The sequence below is a fragment of the Salminus brasiliensis genome, chromosome 15 (genome assembly GCF_030463535.1).
Source record: "Salminus brasiliensis chromosome 15, fSalBra1.hap2, whole genome shotgun sequence".
NCBI lineage: Eukaryota > Metazoa > Chordata > Actinopteri > Characiformes > Bryconidae > Salminus > Salminus brasiliensis.
Window position 1 is genome coordinate 4596266 of NC_132892.1, and position 13707 is coordinate 4609972.

The 13707-nt window shown below is 44.5% G+C and overlaps 2 protein-coding genes across 2 annotated transcripts; one reads left to right on the forward strand and one right to left on the reverse strand.

The window, feature by feature from the left end:
- Window positions 1-5803: 5803 nt before the first annotated feature.
- ndufab1a (NADH:ubiquinone oxidoreductase subunit AB1a) lies at window positions 5804-10897 on the reverse strand. Its single transcript, XM_072657486.1, has 5 exons — window positions 10646-10897; window positions 8979-9107; window positions 8025-8112; window positions 6691-6795; window positions 5804-6024 (listed from the first exon to the last, which is right to left on the reverse strand). The coding sequence occupies exons 1-4, from the start codon at window positions 10799-10801 to the stop codon at window positions 6704-6706; spliced, it is 465 nt and encodes a 154-aa protein (XP_072513587.1). The 5' UTR covers window positions 10802-10897; the 3' UTR covers window positions 5804-6024; window positions 6691-6703.
- On the forward strand, window positions 8461-13316 carry LOC140535928 (uncharacterized). The gene is made up of 3 exons (XM_072657485.1): window positions 8461-11054; window positions 11798-11975; window positions 12603-13316. The coding sequence occupies exons 1-3, from the start codon at window positions 10785-10787 to the stop codon at window positions 13118-13120; spliced, it is 966 nt and encodes a 321-aa protein (XP_072513586.1). The 5' UTR covers window positions 8461-10784; the 3' UTR covers window positions 13121-13316.
- The last annotated feature ends 391 nt before the right edge of the window (window positions 13317-13707 follow it).

A 13707-nucleotide genomic window follows, 5' to 3' on the forward strand; every position in this document is an offset into this window, starting at 1 on the left:
TCGATCCTAACTTAGTCAGCTAGCATTAGCTTGTAAATGTACAAAAGGCTCCAGAGTGGCAGATAGCCGCATCGGTGCTAGCTTCAGACGGCTAGCGTTAGCTTTTAGTTGCTCCAAAGACTCCAGAGCGGCAGAAAGCCACATCTGTCCTAGCTTATTTGGCTAGCATTAGCTTTTAGTTGCTCCAAAAGCTCCAGAGCGGCAGAAAGCCACGTCGATCCTAACTTAGTCAGCTAGCATTAGCTTGTAAATGTACAAAAGACTCCAGAGCGGCAGAAAGCCACATCTGTCCTAGCTTATTTGGCTAGCATTAGCTTTTAGTTGCTCCAAAGGCTCCAGAGTGGCAGATTGACGCATTGGTCCTAGCTTCAGTCGGCTAGCGTTAGCTTTCGGTTGTTCCAAAGGCTCCAGAGCGGCAGAAAGCCACATCTGTCCTAGCTTCAGTCGGCTAGCGTTAGCTTTCGGTTGTTCCAAAGGCTCCAGAGCGGCAGAAAGCCACATCTGTCCTAGCTTATTTGGCTAGCGTTAGCTTTCAGTTGCTTCAAAGGCTCCTAGGTGGCAGATAGTCGCATCACTTTCTAGCTTCAGTCGGCTAGCATTAGCTTTCAGTTGCTTCAAAGGCTCCTAGGTGGCAGATAGCCGCATCGGTGCTAGCTTCAGACGGCTAGCGTTAGCTTTTAAATGTACAAAAGGCTCCAGAGTGGCAGATAGCCGCATCAGTGCTAGCTTATTTGGCTAGCGTTAGCATTTAGTTGCTCCAAAAGCTCCAGAGCGGCAGAAAGCCACATCGATCCTAACTTAGTCGGCTAGCATTAGCTTGTAAATGTACAAAAGGCTCCAGAGTGGCAGATAGCCGCATCGGTCCTTGCTGTAGTTTCAATTCCTGTAGTCTTCAAGTTAGCTTGAATCTTTTTTAGCCCCCAAAGTAGCCGTTATGCTTAGCTTTTAGCATAACCCACATGGTCCTAAACCGGCCCAGAAACCATAAAAGCCCATTCAGACCAGCTCTTCCACTAGATGCCGCTGTGTCCACATATTTTATATATTTCATTCCTCAGAGAGGGACAGAAAAGCTGGAGCCAGAGATGCTGCAGCTCAGGGATGTCCACCCTTCGGCCCACGGGCTGGAACCGGTCCGTTTTCCATGATCTCCACCCCGACCTTTCATAGAGGCCATCCGTCTCTTTTTAAAGGCTGGCAGGCAGGCGGGCTAACTCAGGGGAATAGACCAATCAGAACCTTTATTTCAGCTGAGGGGCGGGGCAACAGCCAGTGAAGCTAGGAGCCAGAACCAATCTGAATCTTATTTTCAACCGGGGGGCGGAGCAATAGACAGTCTAGCACAGACGAAGGACCAATCAGAATCATCATTTAGTCAGGAGGGCGGGACAACAGAGTCAAACTCAAGACGAAGGACCAATCAGAATCTTAATTTCAGCTGAGGGGCGGGACAACAGAGTCAAACTCAAGACGAAGGGCCAATCAGAACCTTTTTTTCAGCTGAGGGGCGGGGCAACAGCGTCAAACTTAGACGAAGGACCAATGAGAATCTTCATTTCAGCTGAGGGGCGGGACCACGTAGTCAAACTCAGACGAAGGACCAATCAGAATCATCATTTAGTCAGGAGGGCGGGACAACAAAGTCAAACTCAAGACGAAGGACCAATCAGAATCTTCATTTCAGCTGAGGGGCGGGACAACAGCGTCAAACTTAGACGAAGGACCAATCAGAATCTTTATTTCAGCAGAGGGGCGGGACAACAGAGTCAAAACTCAGACGAGGGACCAATCAGAATCATCATTTAGTCAGGAGGGCGGGACAACAGAGTCAAACTCAGACGAAAGACCAATCAGAATCTTTATTTCAGCTGAGGGGCGGGGCAACAGAGTCAAACTCAGACGAAGGACCAATCAGAATCTTCATTTCAGCTGAGGGGCGGGGCAACAGCCAGTCAAACTAGAAACCAGAACCAACCTCTAATCTTAATTAGAACTGGGGGCGGAGCGACAGGCTGTCGAACCTTTAGGTAGATCCAATCAGAATGTCCATTTAAGCTGGGCGGGGTTTCCAGATGAAATATTAGATGGTGTTCTGTATTGAGAAAATTTGGGCATTTTTCGGTATGAAAATGATCAAACACTTAAATAAATGATAAAAATATAATTTTGCGCACGTGCTCCATATTTACCCACTCATTTTTTTTTTTTTTTTTGGACGCGCTCGGGAGCGCCCTCTGGTGTCTGCCTTACCCGGAAGTTCTACACCTTCTCTGGTAAACATTCAAGTAATATTTTTACACAGCAGACAATATCTTTAAAAAATCAACAAACATCATATTTATAGCTTCACAATAGAAAAGTGTACATAAATCATTCTTTTATTAATTATTCTAATTCATATTTTCAGGATATTGAGAGCCACTATGTTCACATGGCACAGCCAGATTTATTTAGCAGGAAACCCCAGTGTAGATGGGTGTACTTTGGACATGGCCTTCTCAAATTTGGGAATGTAGAGTTACAAAGTTTCGCCCACTATATCACCAGGTATAGTCACAGGCACCTTGTTCTCAGGGCCACAATAACAACAATTCCACAGTAAAATGTGCTTCTATGTTCCTCAGGCTTTTGGTCATTTGTTATACCACTATTATTTGCATCTATTTTTTTTTTTTAAATAAGTAGTATTTTTATTATAGCATCAGCCAGTTGAGAATTATGATTAATTTATAATAAAGGTGCTATAATTATAATTATTTTTACGAGTACAATTTTACCTTCATCAAAATGTCCTGATTTCCAGCTATGTGAGATGTTTTGAGCATCACAAGACACTTCTTTTAACGGGACAGTGGTGGCTCAGCAGTTAGAGCTCCAGACTGTTGATGACAGGGTTGTGGGTTCGATACCCGGGCTCGGCAAGCTGCCCCTGTTGAGCCTTTGAGGTTGGCCCACCACTCTGGGCACGTGTGCTCATTGTTTACAGTGTGTTTACATCTGTGTCCATCACTAATGGTAAATATGGTCATCTTGTCTTTGAGACTTTTCTAGTCTGTTGCCGCTCTGGGGACGTAGCCTAATACTTTAGTTACCCTTCTCAACCCTGCATTGGCAAAACCCCCAAAATTGGCCAGTAGTGTTTTATTAACCTGCAGAAAAGTCCAGCTTTTGCTGGCGGCTGGATTCAGATAGTCTAAGCTGGTCTTCCGTGGTCAGGGTGGTCGACCAGCTGGTCATCCAGGTGACCCTACATTTGTAAGGCAGTGGAAGCAGGCAGACAGGACCAATCAGAATCTCCAGTTCAGCTGGAGGCCCAACCTGAACCTTAATATAACTGGGGGCGGAGCAATAGACAGTGGAACCTAGAGGCAGAACCAATCAGAACGTGCATTTCAGGTGGGGGATCCCAAACAGCGTCCCAAGGCCTCACCTCAGTCAGTGATCCAGTAAAACTAGTCAGGTTTATGAAGAGCCTGGCCACAGCTGGCCACATCTGCCCAGTTGTGTTTTATTAACCTACGGAAAAAGCCCAGCGACCAGCTTTTGCGGTCGGCTGGTTTCGAAGAGCTGGTCATCCATGTGAACAGATGCCCTACAGCCGCAGGACATGCCCATTCAATTGATTCTGATGGATCAGCTTGACCAAGCTAGTCGTCCAGCTGGTCTTGCTTATCAACCACTAGTGAACCACGCTGTCAGTCTGGTCGACCACCTAAACCATCAAACTCAATCGAAAACATATGCTGGTGAGGGCCTAAGCTTGAGCTGGGGAGGCTGTTCCCACTGTTCTAAGACCTTCTTACAGGAGAAGCCAAAACATTAGGATTAAGGTCAAGGTCTGGTCTGCATGTTAGACCGTAAAAGAAAGAACAGCTGGTTCTCATACTCCACATGCTGGATGGTAGCACGAATGGACAGACCTGAAGTCCAGGCCTCTTTTGACCCTGTTTACACCTGGTGGGCTGTGACCCATTCAAGCCAACCCCTCCTAGAACAGCATATTCTAAGTGTAAATGCATGTGGCTTATCAGGATATGATCCAGATACCAATTACAAAAAGTGACCAGGTGTAAACAGGGTCTTTAACAAGGGCCAGATCATTATGGTCAAATGAGTGGAAGCACCTCCATCATGGCAATGCTTGTAGTACCCATCAACAACCTAGGGATGAAAACTTTGATAAATTTCCAGTAAATTACCAGTATTTCTCCATAGAAACTTCAGCTCGGGAACTAATCCAAAATGTAAACATTAAATGGACATTTGGGGAAATTATAAAAAATATTGGATAATTTAGGAATAAGAAACTTGATCATACACTATCATCACTGTACCATTTTTTTGTAGACATTAAGCAGACATTAAGGAATTACAATATAAACACAGGTGCTGGTCATAAAATTCATAGAATACCATGAAAAAGTTTTTTATTTATTTATTTATTTCAATAATTCCATTCAAAAAGTCAAATTTGTATATTATATCCATTCATTACACACAGACTGATATATTTCAAGTGCTTATTTCTTTCAATTTCGATGGTTCTAACTGACAACTAATGAAACCCCAAATTCAGTATGTCAGAACATTAGAATATTACTTAAGAACAAAACAGAAAAAGGATTTTTAGAAATTTGGCCAAATGAAAAGTATGAGCATGTACAGCACTACAGGGCTCCTTTAGCCTGGATTACTGCAGCAATGCGGCGTGGCATGAGGTCGATCAGTCTGTGGCACTGCTCAGGTGTTATGAGAGCCCAGGCTGCTCTGATCGTGGCCCTCAGCTCTTCTGCATTGTTGGGTCTGGCGTATCGTATCTTCCTCTTCACAATACCCCATAGATTTTCTTATGGGGTTAAGATCAGGCGTGTTTGCTGGCTAATTAAGAACAGGGATATCAGTGGTCAGTTATAACCATCAAAATTAAGAAATAAGCACTTGGAATATATCAGTCTGTGTGGAATGAATGAATATAATATACAAATTTGACTTTTTGAATGGAATTATTGAAATAACTTGAATAACTTTTTCATTATATTCTAATTTGATGACCAGCACCTGTAAGTGTACCAAGGGTATGAACTGGAATTAATGGCACTACTCAAAGCTGAGAAAGGTGAGAAACGAATATAGTTGGTAAAAAATATACACTGAAGCATATTCTTGGCCTAAATAATTAGATATGACACCAAAACAGTTGAATAGCAAAGCTGCTCCTCAATCTCAGGCACATTACCCACTGCAGGGCTATTGAGAATATATAGAAACCTGACTCTCTCCACTAGCTTGTGGGAAAATAGTCTTTATTTTATTAATAATTAATAATGAATAATTAAAGTATTCATTCTTGAGCCCTTATTAATTTAACAGCCCCTCAGTGTGTAATGTGCCATGTGCCTGGGATTGAGCAGCAGCTATATGCAAGTTTCTGATCTTAAGCTTTGAATATTCCCATGGTAAATTTCCCAACTTTGAAATCCCCCAGATTATTGCATTATTACCTGCTAGAACATTCTGGTGCCACAGATATCACAGACGCCACCTTCAGAGTTCTCGTAGACTGGGCGGTTCGGTGGCATACAGCGCTGACTAGCAATTCCCAACTCCCCGAACTCTGCAGTTGCCTTTAGCAGCCCATGGTTTAGACAGACCAGCGCGTCGCTCAACGTGACATTATTTATGCAAACGGCAACACAGGAAGAGTCCGGCTTGGGCGGCTTTTTATAAGCAGATGTGAAACTGAACCGAAAAAATATATTAAAAAAAATAAATAAATAAGTCAACACGTGCTGTGAAATCTACATTTCAGGGGTTTAAAGGTTTTTATTATTGTAATATTTATATGAATTATCCATGGCTGAATGAATTCTATCTAGCAACTGGTGGCGTCCCGTAGCGCGCAAGGCAGATTCTGCCGATCACAAAACAACAAAGAGACCAAAACTGGGACTACAGATCGATGCTTTCGCATTTGAGTAAAATAAGCGGTGTCCTGGCGCCTTTGCGCCTCACGAAACTCTGTACCTGGAACGAAAAAGAAAATAAATAAATTGAATAATAAGCATGAGGGGTTACCTATTCATTATTCATATTTATTCAACAGTTAAATTAGAAAAACAAGCAAATTAGGGGAAAAAAAATCTAAAATGAAATAAAAAAGCATAACATGAGGAATATTAAATATTATAACATTAAAATGAACAATAAGGAATATTTTTAGTTAACATTAAAATTCAAATGGCCCTTATTGTGGTTTTTGTGATTAGTTACTGTTGTTACTGATCGACTCATGAATTGACCGTTGCATTATGATTTAATTTACTATGTAAACAAAAGGAAATTCAGTAGCTCATTATAAGTAAATGGCACTTTAGGCTTTGATTAGTTTATAACTGAATGTGGTCACTAACAGCTTGGACAAATTGAATTATATTGAATATACTGAACTGTTTTTTTTTTTAATATAAAATATTATACAGGCACTCTAGCAGTGGAAAATATGAGCTATGTACAAACATACTGGCGCCGAATTCAAGAAATGCCTAAGCTTAGATATCTACCTACAGTCTGTGCACTCGGCCTACGCTACCGCATGCCATTTAGATCATATCCACCATGTTTCTAGATGCTGTGTGTCCTGGAACATGCTCTGAATGTACAGCTCTATTCTAATGAAGTTGGTTGACTTACATGAAATAAACGTCTACTCGTAGATATCCAACCTATTGGCGATGTACTGAACGACTTCCTCAGGCGTCATCAGCTTCTCTGCGTCTACGTCCGGAATCTCGAAACCTGCAGACAAGCAGAAGGAACAACCGTCCAATTACTTCTAAATTCCTACTGCATGGTTTTAGTGCACACTGACCGTCTAGCTGGCACTTAAAGACACTTCTACTATGACCCTTGGGTCTTTAGTAAGGTTTGAGAGTAGGGCCTTAGACCACAGTGAAAGGTGGGGACCCCACATTGGCATTTGCTCCGAGAGTCCAGTAAACTGTTTTTTTTTTTTTTTTTTTAAAGCCAGGATCGGCCCAGATCTCTGGTCCCCTTGAAATTCGGTGGGCCGGGGGTTCGCGGTCCGCTGCAGGTGTGGACGCTCTCTGGTTCATTGAGAGCCTTCTCCTATGAGCTATAAGATGTTCCTGCAGGGTGAAACACTGTGACTGCAGAAAGCTCTGGTCTTCACTGCTGTAGAGTGTGTGTGTGTGTGTGTGTGTGTCCAAGGAACATTAGGGAAAGCAATAACCGGGTGAGCCTCTGACCTCCTGGTTGTGGACCATGTTAGTGCAGAGCTTCTTTTTTTCTGGTTTAGAACCGAAGGAGAACGAGAAAGGAGTGTGGTTCTCCCGCTGGTAGAACAGAGCATCTCCACCCTAGTCTGGTTTCTTTTGTGGTTGGTTGTGGCAGCACCACCTAACACTCTTTACCTGCTGCTCTCACATTTACAGCGAGGCTCTGAGAGAACTCCAAGCTAAAGTTGTCCTCTTCCCCGACCTTTCCGTTCCACCTTAAATAATGCAGCAGTCACGCTCTGCTGTTGAAATGGACTGTATGGAACTGCTGCACTATTTAAGGTGGAATGGAGAGTTCATCTAAGAAGCTAACTTGAGCTGTTGTTTTGGCTGCTAGCTGTGAACATCGCCGCTCTTATCAGTTCTCATAAAGCTCTGTTTAGTTTTCCTCACCGGAATAAGGTCCCAGATGAACCGATGAGTCTGGGGTAGCTTTCCAAAAAATGAGAAGTTGGCCAGCAGCAGCTAAGGATCATGTCTATTAATGACGAAACCTAGAGGACACCAGATGGCACCCGGCTACAGCAAACCTAAGGTTCGGAACCTTAGCAGATCCATTAAAAACGTCTGGATCACTGGATTGAATCGGATCGGGACACCACTACTCAATACATGACGTTTACGGTAGCTTGAAAGGCAGCAGGTTAACGGCAACACCTATAAAAAAAAATAACCCCATGAAATTGAGCATAACTGCTACTGAACACCAGATTAAATGGGAGTACAAACCGAATTCGTCCTCCATGGCCATGATGATCTCCACTTGGTCCAGACTGTCCAGCCCCAACTCCTTCATGAAGTGAGACGTGGCCTGAAGCTAAACAGAGGAACATCAGACAGCGTTGTTAAGAGGTCTGAATGTACAGTGCATATAATAAAAAATGAAGTGTTATTAATTTTAACTTTTATTAATTTTAGAAATTAAATCATGGTCATTATAATTTGGCTTTTTTGAGAAACGTTTAAAATAAGGTCAGTGAAAAAACAAATAACAAAATACATATAATTAAGTCCGTCACTTTAATAGGAGGTGAATATTTATGCCAACACCATTTATTTTTGACTAATTTCTTAAAATAAAAAAATTGTAAATAAATATTATATTGACCATGACTCCATTTACAAAAGCATCCAAGAGGGTGAATACTTTTACAGACACTGTCTAGAGCACATGAGAGGAGACATAAACGAAACCTCAGCCTGGATTTAACAACTGGGGAACATCTAATGCTGCGTTCCCTTTACTCTGGAAGTTGGATGTTGGAACTTGGAACGGCATCAGACCCAAGTTGACCACGTCCCAGTTAGACATATCCGTCTAAAACAGTTCGCTAAAAACTTCGGCGTTCACCCCAACGGGTTTTAACAATCCTTTCCTGGAGTTTTATGGCAAATCTAACCAAATTATGACCCCAGGTTAGCATTGATATCCTAGGGTAGCACAGTTGGCGATAACAGCTCATAACAAGGCATTCTGCTCGTCCACAGACAGACGTTGGTCAGTACTGAGCGTACGGCTACGACTGTCGAGGTGCGGCGCAGCCATCTTGGGTTCTAACTTCTGGGTTGATGAGGGTTTCCCGACAGCGTAAGGCCTTCTCGCCATACGTAGCATAAGAGCCAAATGCTGCTTCACCAGGTTTAGCTCTGATTCTGAGGCGATGCCAATATGAGGACACTTACCTTCTCTGGGTTGATCTTGTCGTAGAGTTTGAGAATATACAGGACCCTGTTTTGAATTTCGTCTATGGTTAAGGAGGGCCCGCCAGAATACTGCCGCCACTGAGAGACCAGGGGGGAGCTGCACTGGATCTAAAAATGGCACAAACGACAAAAATGAGGTTCGACAACAGCGGAAACTTCCAGGGGATTCTCCTAGCGTCCCTATGGCATTCTGACAGGGCTACTGGTATTCACAGTCACTTCCAGAAGCCCCAAGCTGTGCCCTGAAGTAGTGCACTATATAGGGAACAGGGCACATTTTCAGACACCGCTCTGGAACGGGTCGTCATAAAACTGGCCCCACCCACTTTAAAACACAATGCGATTGGCTGATTCTCCAGTCAGTCTCTAATTGCACCTGTGGTTAAGCTCATGCATTATTAGGCCTTCAGTTCTGCTCCTGAAGCCCCAACCAATGAGAGATCACGTTTTTAGCTGAATCTACCTAGATACCACAGCAAACAAAATCCTGATTGGACAATTTTCCACTTAATGTTTAAGGATTTTAAAGGCAACCATTACTCTACAGGAGTTAAAGAAGCAAATGATGTATTTCTTTTTTTCTTCCCACAAATCAACAGGTCTTCTCTTTATCAATAAATACAAGAATGGGCTGTCCACTGATACAAACCCTGACCGATAGATGGCTGGCTTCCCAGAAAGGGATTAAGCCTAGTTTGCCTTCAATGGAGAATCTCTTCAGAAGCTTGTAGAGACCAGATCTAGGCTTAATTCTAGAGATTTTTTTGTTTATTTATTTATTTATTTTATTAATAAACAGGCAATCTACAGAAACTACATAGCAATATTATACAGAAGCAATTATAGTACACTATAATAATAATATATTTTTGTATGCCTATTTTTTTAAGGTTTTGCAGGGTTGTTAATTATTAATCATGTGTGTGTGTGTTGTACTAAGGCAAAAAAAAAATAAAAAAAGTAAATAAAATGATGATCAGCATTAGCTGCATATAATAACACACCTATTTACATGTGTTGCAGACATCACGACCTCTGGTTCCATTCACCACCATTGGGTAGACATCAAACACTTACGTTTACAAGCCTAAAACTGAGCCATTTCACAACAAATCCACCCTGGATCTATTTGCATTAATTTTAACTAGTTAATAAAGCAGAAATTTGGAAAATATGAAGTTAACCTTTAAGAAGGGTTACCCTCTGCACAGTCGCTTAAATAGCTGCTACTGAAAACGGGCCGATTTCTATGCAGAATTTTGCAAAACAACTAAAGCAAAAAAACATGAATAAATATGTTGTAAAATATGTTTACACCTTGATTAAACATAAAAAAACTAAATTTACTAAATTTAATAGTTTACGGTGTGCAGCCGGTCTAAAAAACGGAGGGTAAGGAGGCGCTGGATCGGGCAGGTTAGCCAGAGCTGCTAGTGTAGCTAGCTAGTGTTTATATGTCGACCGAACCGAACCGAGCCGAGCCGATCCGAATTTAACCAACAATCCAAACAATTCGGATTAAACGATTCGGATCACGTTCATCTGCGACCCCGAGATCGGCTCTGACTTTGACTTCCACGGACAAGCAGAGTCACTCAGCTCGGGTAGGTCATTGCATGTGACCGCCGAGGAGCGACAGGACCCACCTGAGTCAGCCGGAGCGTGTGCCCGAAGGCCGGCAGCGAGAGCCAGCGGCTCCCGCTGAGAGGAGCCGCGGCGACCGTGGCCACGCTGCCCCGGTTCAAAGCGACCAGGCGGGGGTTCAGTGATCGGACACACCGGGCAATGATGCGCGCCGCCATGTTACTCTCTCTCTCTCTCCCACACACACACACACACACTTCTCCCACAATGCAAGGAGGCCCTGCCCTCGTCTCTCCTCTCTTCTTCTACCGCAGTCTGGACCACGCTGCTGCCACCTACGGTGCGGAGCCACCGCGGGCGCTAAGAGGGAGAGGAAGCGGAAGCGCTGCCTCTGCAGAGCCGCAGTACGGCACTCTCAGCTCCGCACGGCTAGCTCCGGATTCAGGGCACTTAATGGAGAGCAAAGGATGGGTAAGTGTGGATGCATATTACTGAATATTATTATTATTATGAGTGCTTATGAAATGATAGGCTGCTTCTTATGCAGTGCATTTTCTTTTTTGCTTTAGCCATATATTAAATAATTTAGCTATTAGAGAAACTTTGCAAGTGGCCCTAGAAAGTCAAGCACTAACACACAGTGGACGGTGAGCATACGTGTCCGGAGTGGTGGGCAGCCGGGGAGCAGCTCAAGCCTTGTTCAGGGGCCCGACGTGTGGGTATCGAACCCACGACCTTGTCATCAATAGCCTGGTGCTCTAACACCCCTTCATCCGTTCCCCTTCCAAACACAACAACGACGGCGACAAACCTCGGGTTGAATTGGAGCATTGCTGTGAGGATTTGATTGCATTCAGCGACAAGATCCTTATCCTTAAGGTCAGGGTGTTGGATCTGCTCTGCTACAGCTTCTCCAATGCTGGGGGAGCTTTACACCCCTCTAGCCCACACCTGGCATTAGGCTTGTGCCAACAGGTTGGGCAGTGGTGGGTCAGGGATGAGAGTGGTGAGGGCTGTTGGTGACAGGGTTGTGGGTTCGATACCCAGGCTCGGCAAGCTGCCGCTGTCTCTGCCACCCCAGGGAGCCCTTTTCTAGTGGCAGTACTTCTCTACAGGGACTAGACGACTAGAAGTTGTGTTGTGTGCATCATTTGCACATCCGTAGCAGCAATGGGGTGTCCACAAACTTTTGGATTATTTATTTTTTTTAACAGATTCACGCATCGGTTCAGAAGAGAGGGCACCAACCAGAGCCTCAAAGGTGCCTCAAAGTCCCTGGCTCGAACCTGTTTCAGTGTCCGTTCTGTAGCCTTGCCAAGTTCAAAGCTGCAAAGCCCTACAAGGTGAAAATCCATCTGGCCTGGCATGTTCGGGGAGCTGTGGAATACGGAGGTATTTATTTATGGATTATTCATTATTATTATTAGCAGCACTGGGTACCCATGGTCTGTCATGATGGCCATATTAGTGCAGCAGGTGTCGCTGCACAGTAGAACAGTGCACCACCGCTCCAGGGTCTGCTAGATCCTCCTGAAGGCCTTCTGCAGTTCAGTGGTTGCTTCAGTTGGTCTTGCCAGACCTCAGCTTGCCCTCAACTTCCTCCACCTTGGTGTTAGAAGTTCAGATGGTTGGTTCGGTATCATGGTTTATGGTGGCAGGCTCATGACGTAGCTAGCTATGCCAACCCAACATCCCAACAGGCTGTTTAACGGTGTTCAGCACTATTTAGAGCAGAGCTAGCTAGCTAGTTAGCTGTCCCACAGGTGCTAAATGTAAAACATCCACCCTTACGTTCATACGTGCCATCTGTCCATCTGTTCGTCCCCTCATTCTATGGAGGGGAAAGTGGGTTGTGAAGCTCTGGTGAAACGGACAAATTGGGTGATCGTGAGGCTATCAGGTGAGACGTTGGCCTAAAAGCTACTCTAGCTAGCTAAGAGAGTTAATTGTCGTTAACTTTAGGCCTTTTGAAGATTTGCAGTTTATCTGATGATGTTTTTTTATTTTTTTCTTCCTCAGATTACGTCATGTATCGCTGTGGGTTTGAGTGCAGGCCAAAGTTTCATTTTCACTGCCCCGGTTGCTGTGGCACTATAATTCGTAAGGAGGATTTTCACAAACACTTTGAAATCTGCAAACATTCGCGCTTCCTCCGCAGCACCCCACAAGCCCCTACACCCACCCCGCCATCTCCAGCCGTAGCCCCTACACCCACCCCGGCATCTCCAGCCGTAGCCCCTACACCCACTCCGGCATCTCCAGCCGTAGCCCCTACACCCACTCCGCCAGCTCCTGCCGACCCCCCTACACAGAACCTAGAGGAAGAGCCCGTTCCCAACACAATGAAGGAGATTCGAGTTGGAAACAAAATTCAGGTGAATTGTCCTCATTGCAATTTGCTGCTGAATAAAAAAAACCTGAAAGTGCACGTGCAGAGGAAACACACCAAGCCGGAGGTCGCGGGTACAAGCGCCGCTTCCCAGCTCCAGACTTCCCCACTGCCTGGACAACTGGAGAACTGCGAAGACCAGCTGTGAAGATCCAAATGAGTCCCTCTACAGTAGAGGTGACTTGGAGAGTCTTCTCTGTGAAGCTGTCTGTATAAATGACAGACAGTCTGTTTGTATATACAGAGCTCTGTCCCCATGTGACGTCCCCTCTGTGAACCGTGGGACGTGCCATCAGAGGTACAGTGATGATATGTAATGAATTATGTTTTGCTTTTGTTTTATTTGGGGGTTTTTTTGTAACAAAAAAGGTAAATAAAATGAAATTTAAAATTGCACAGTATACTTCACTACCCGACTTTCACCCATTTTCACCCAACCCATCCCGTACATACATTTAACTGCCGCCGATGTAACATCACCGGGCAACCAACGCGCCTGGAGGGAAGCCTGCAGACGTCAGTGACGGCCACTCGTTGTGGGGAGTGAGCGCCATCTACCCACCCCGGAGAGAGCAAGGCTAATTGTGCCCTCTTGGGCTCCGGCTGCCGATGCGAGACCGGGTTTCGAACCGGCGACCCGATTATAGTGACAGTGACTTGGCCCCAGAAGACTTGCTTACAGAGAGCATATTGGCCAGTTTTAGAGACATCTCCAGCAAACTCAACTTCCCAATT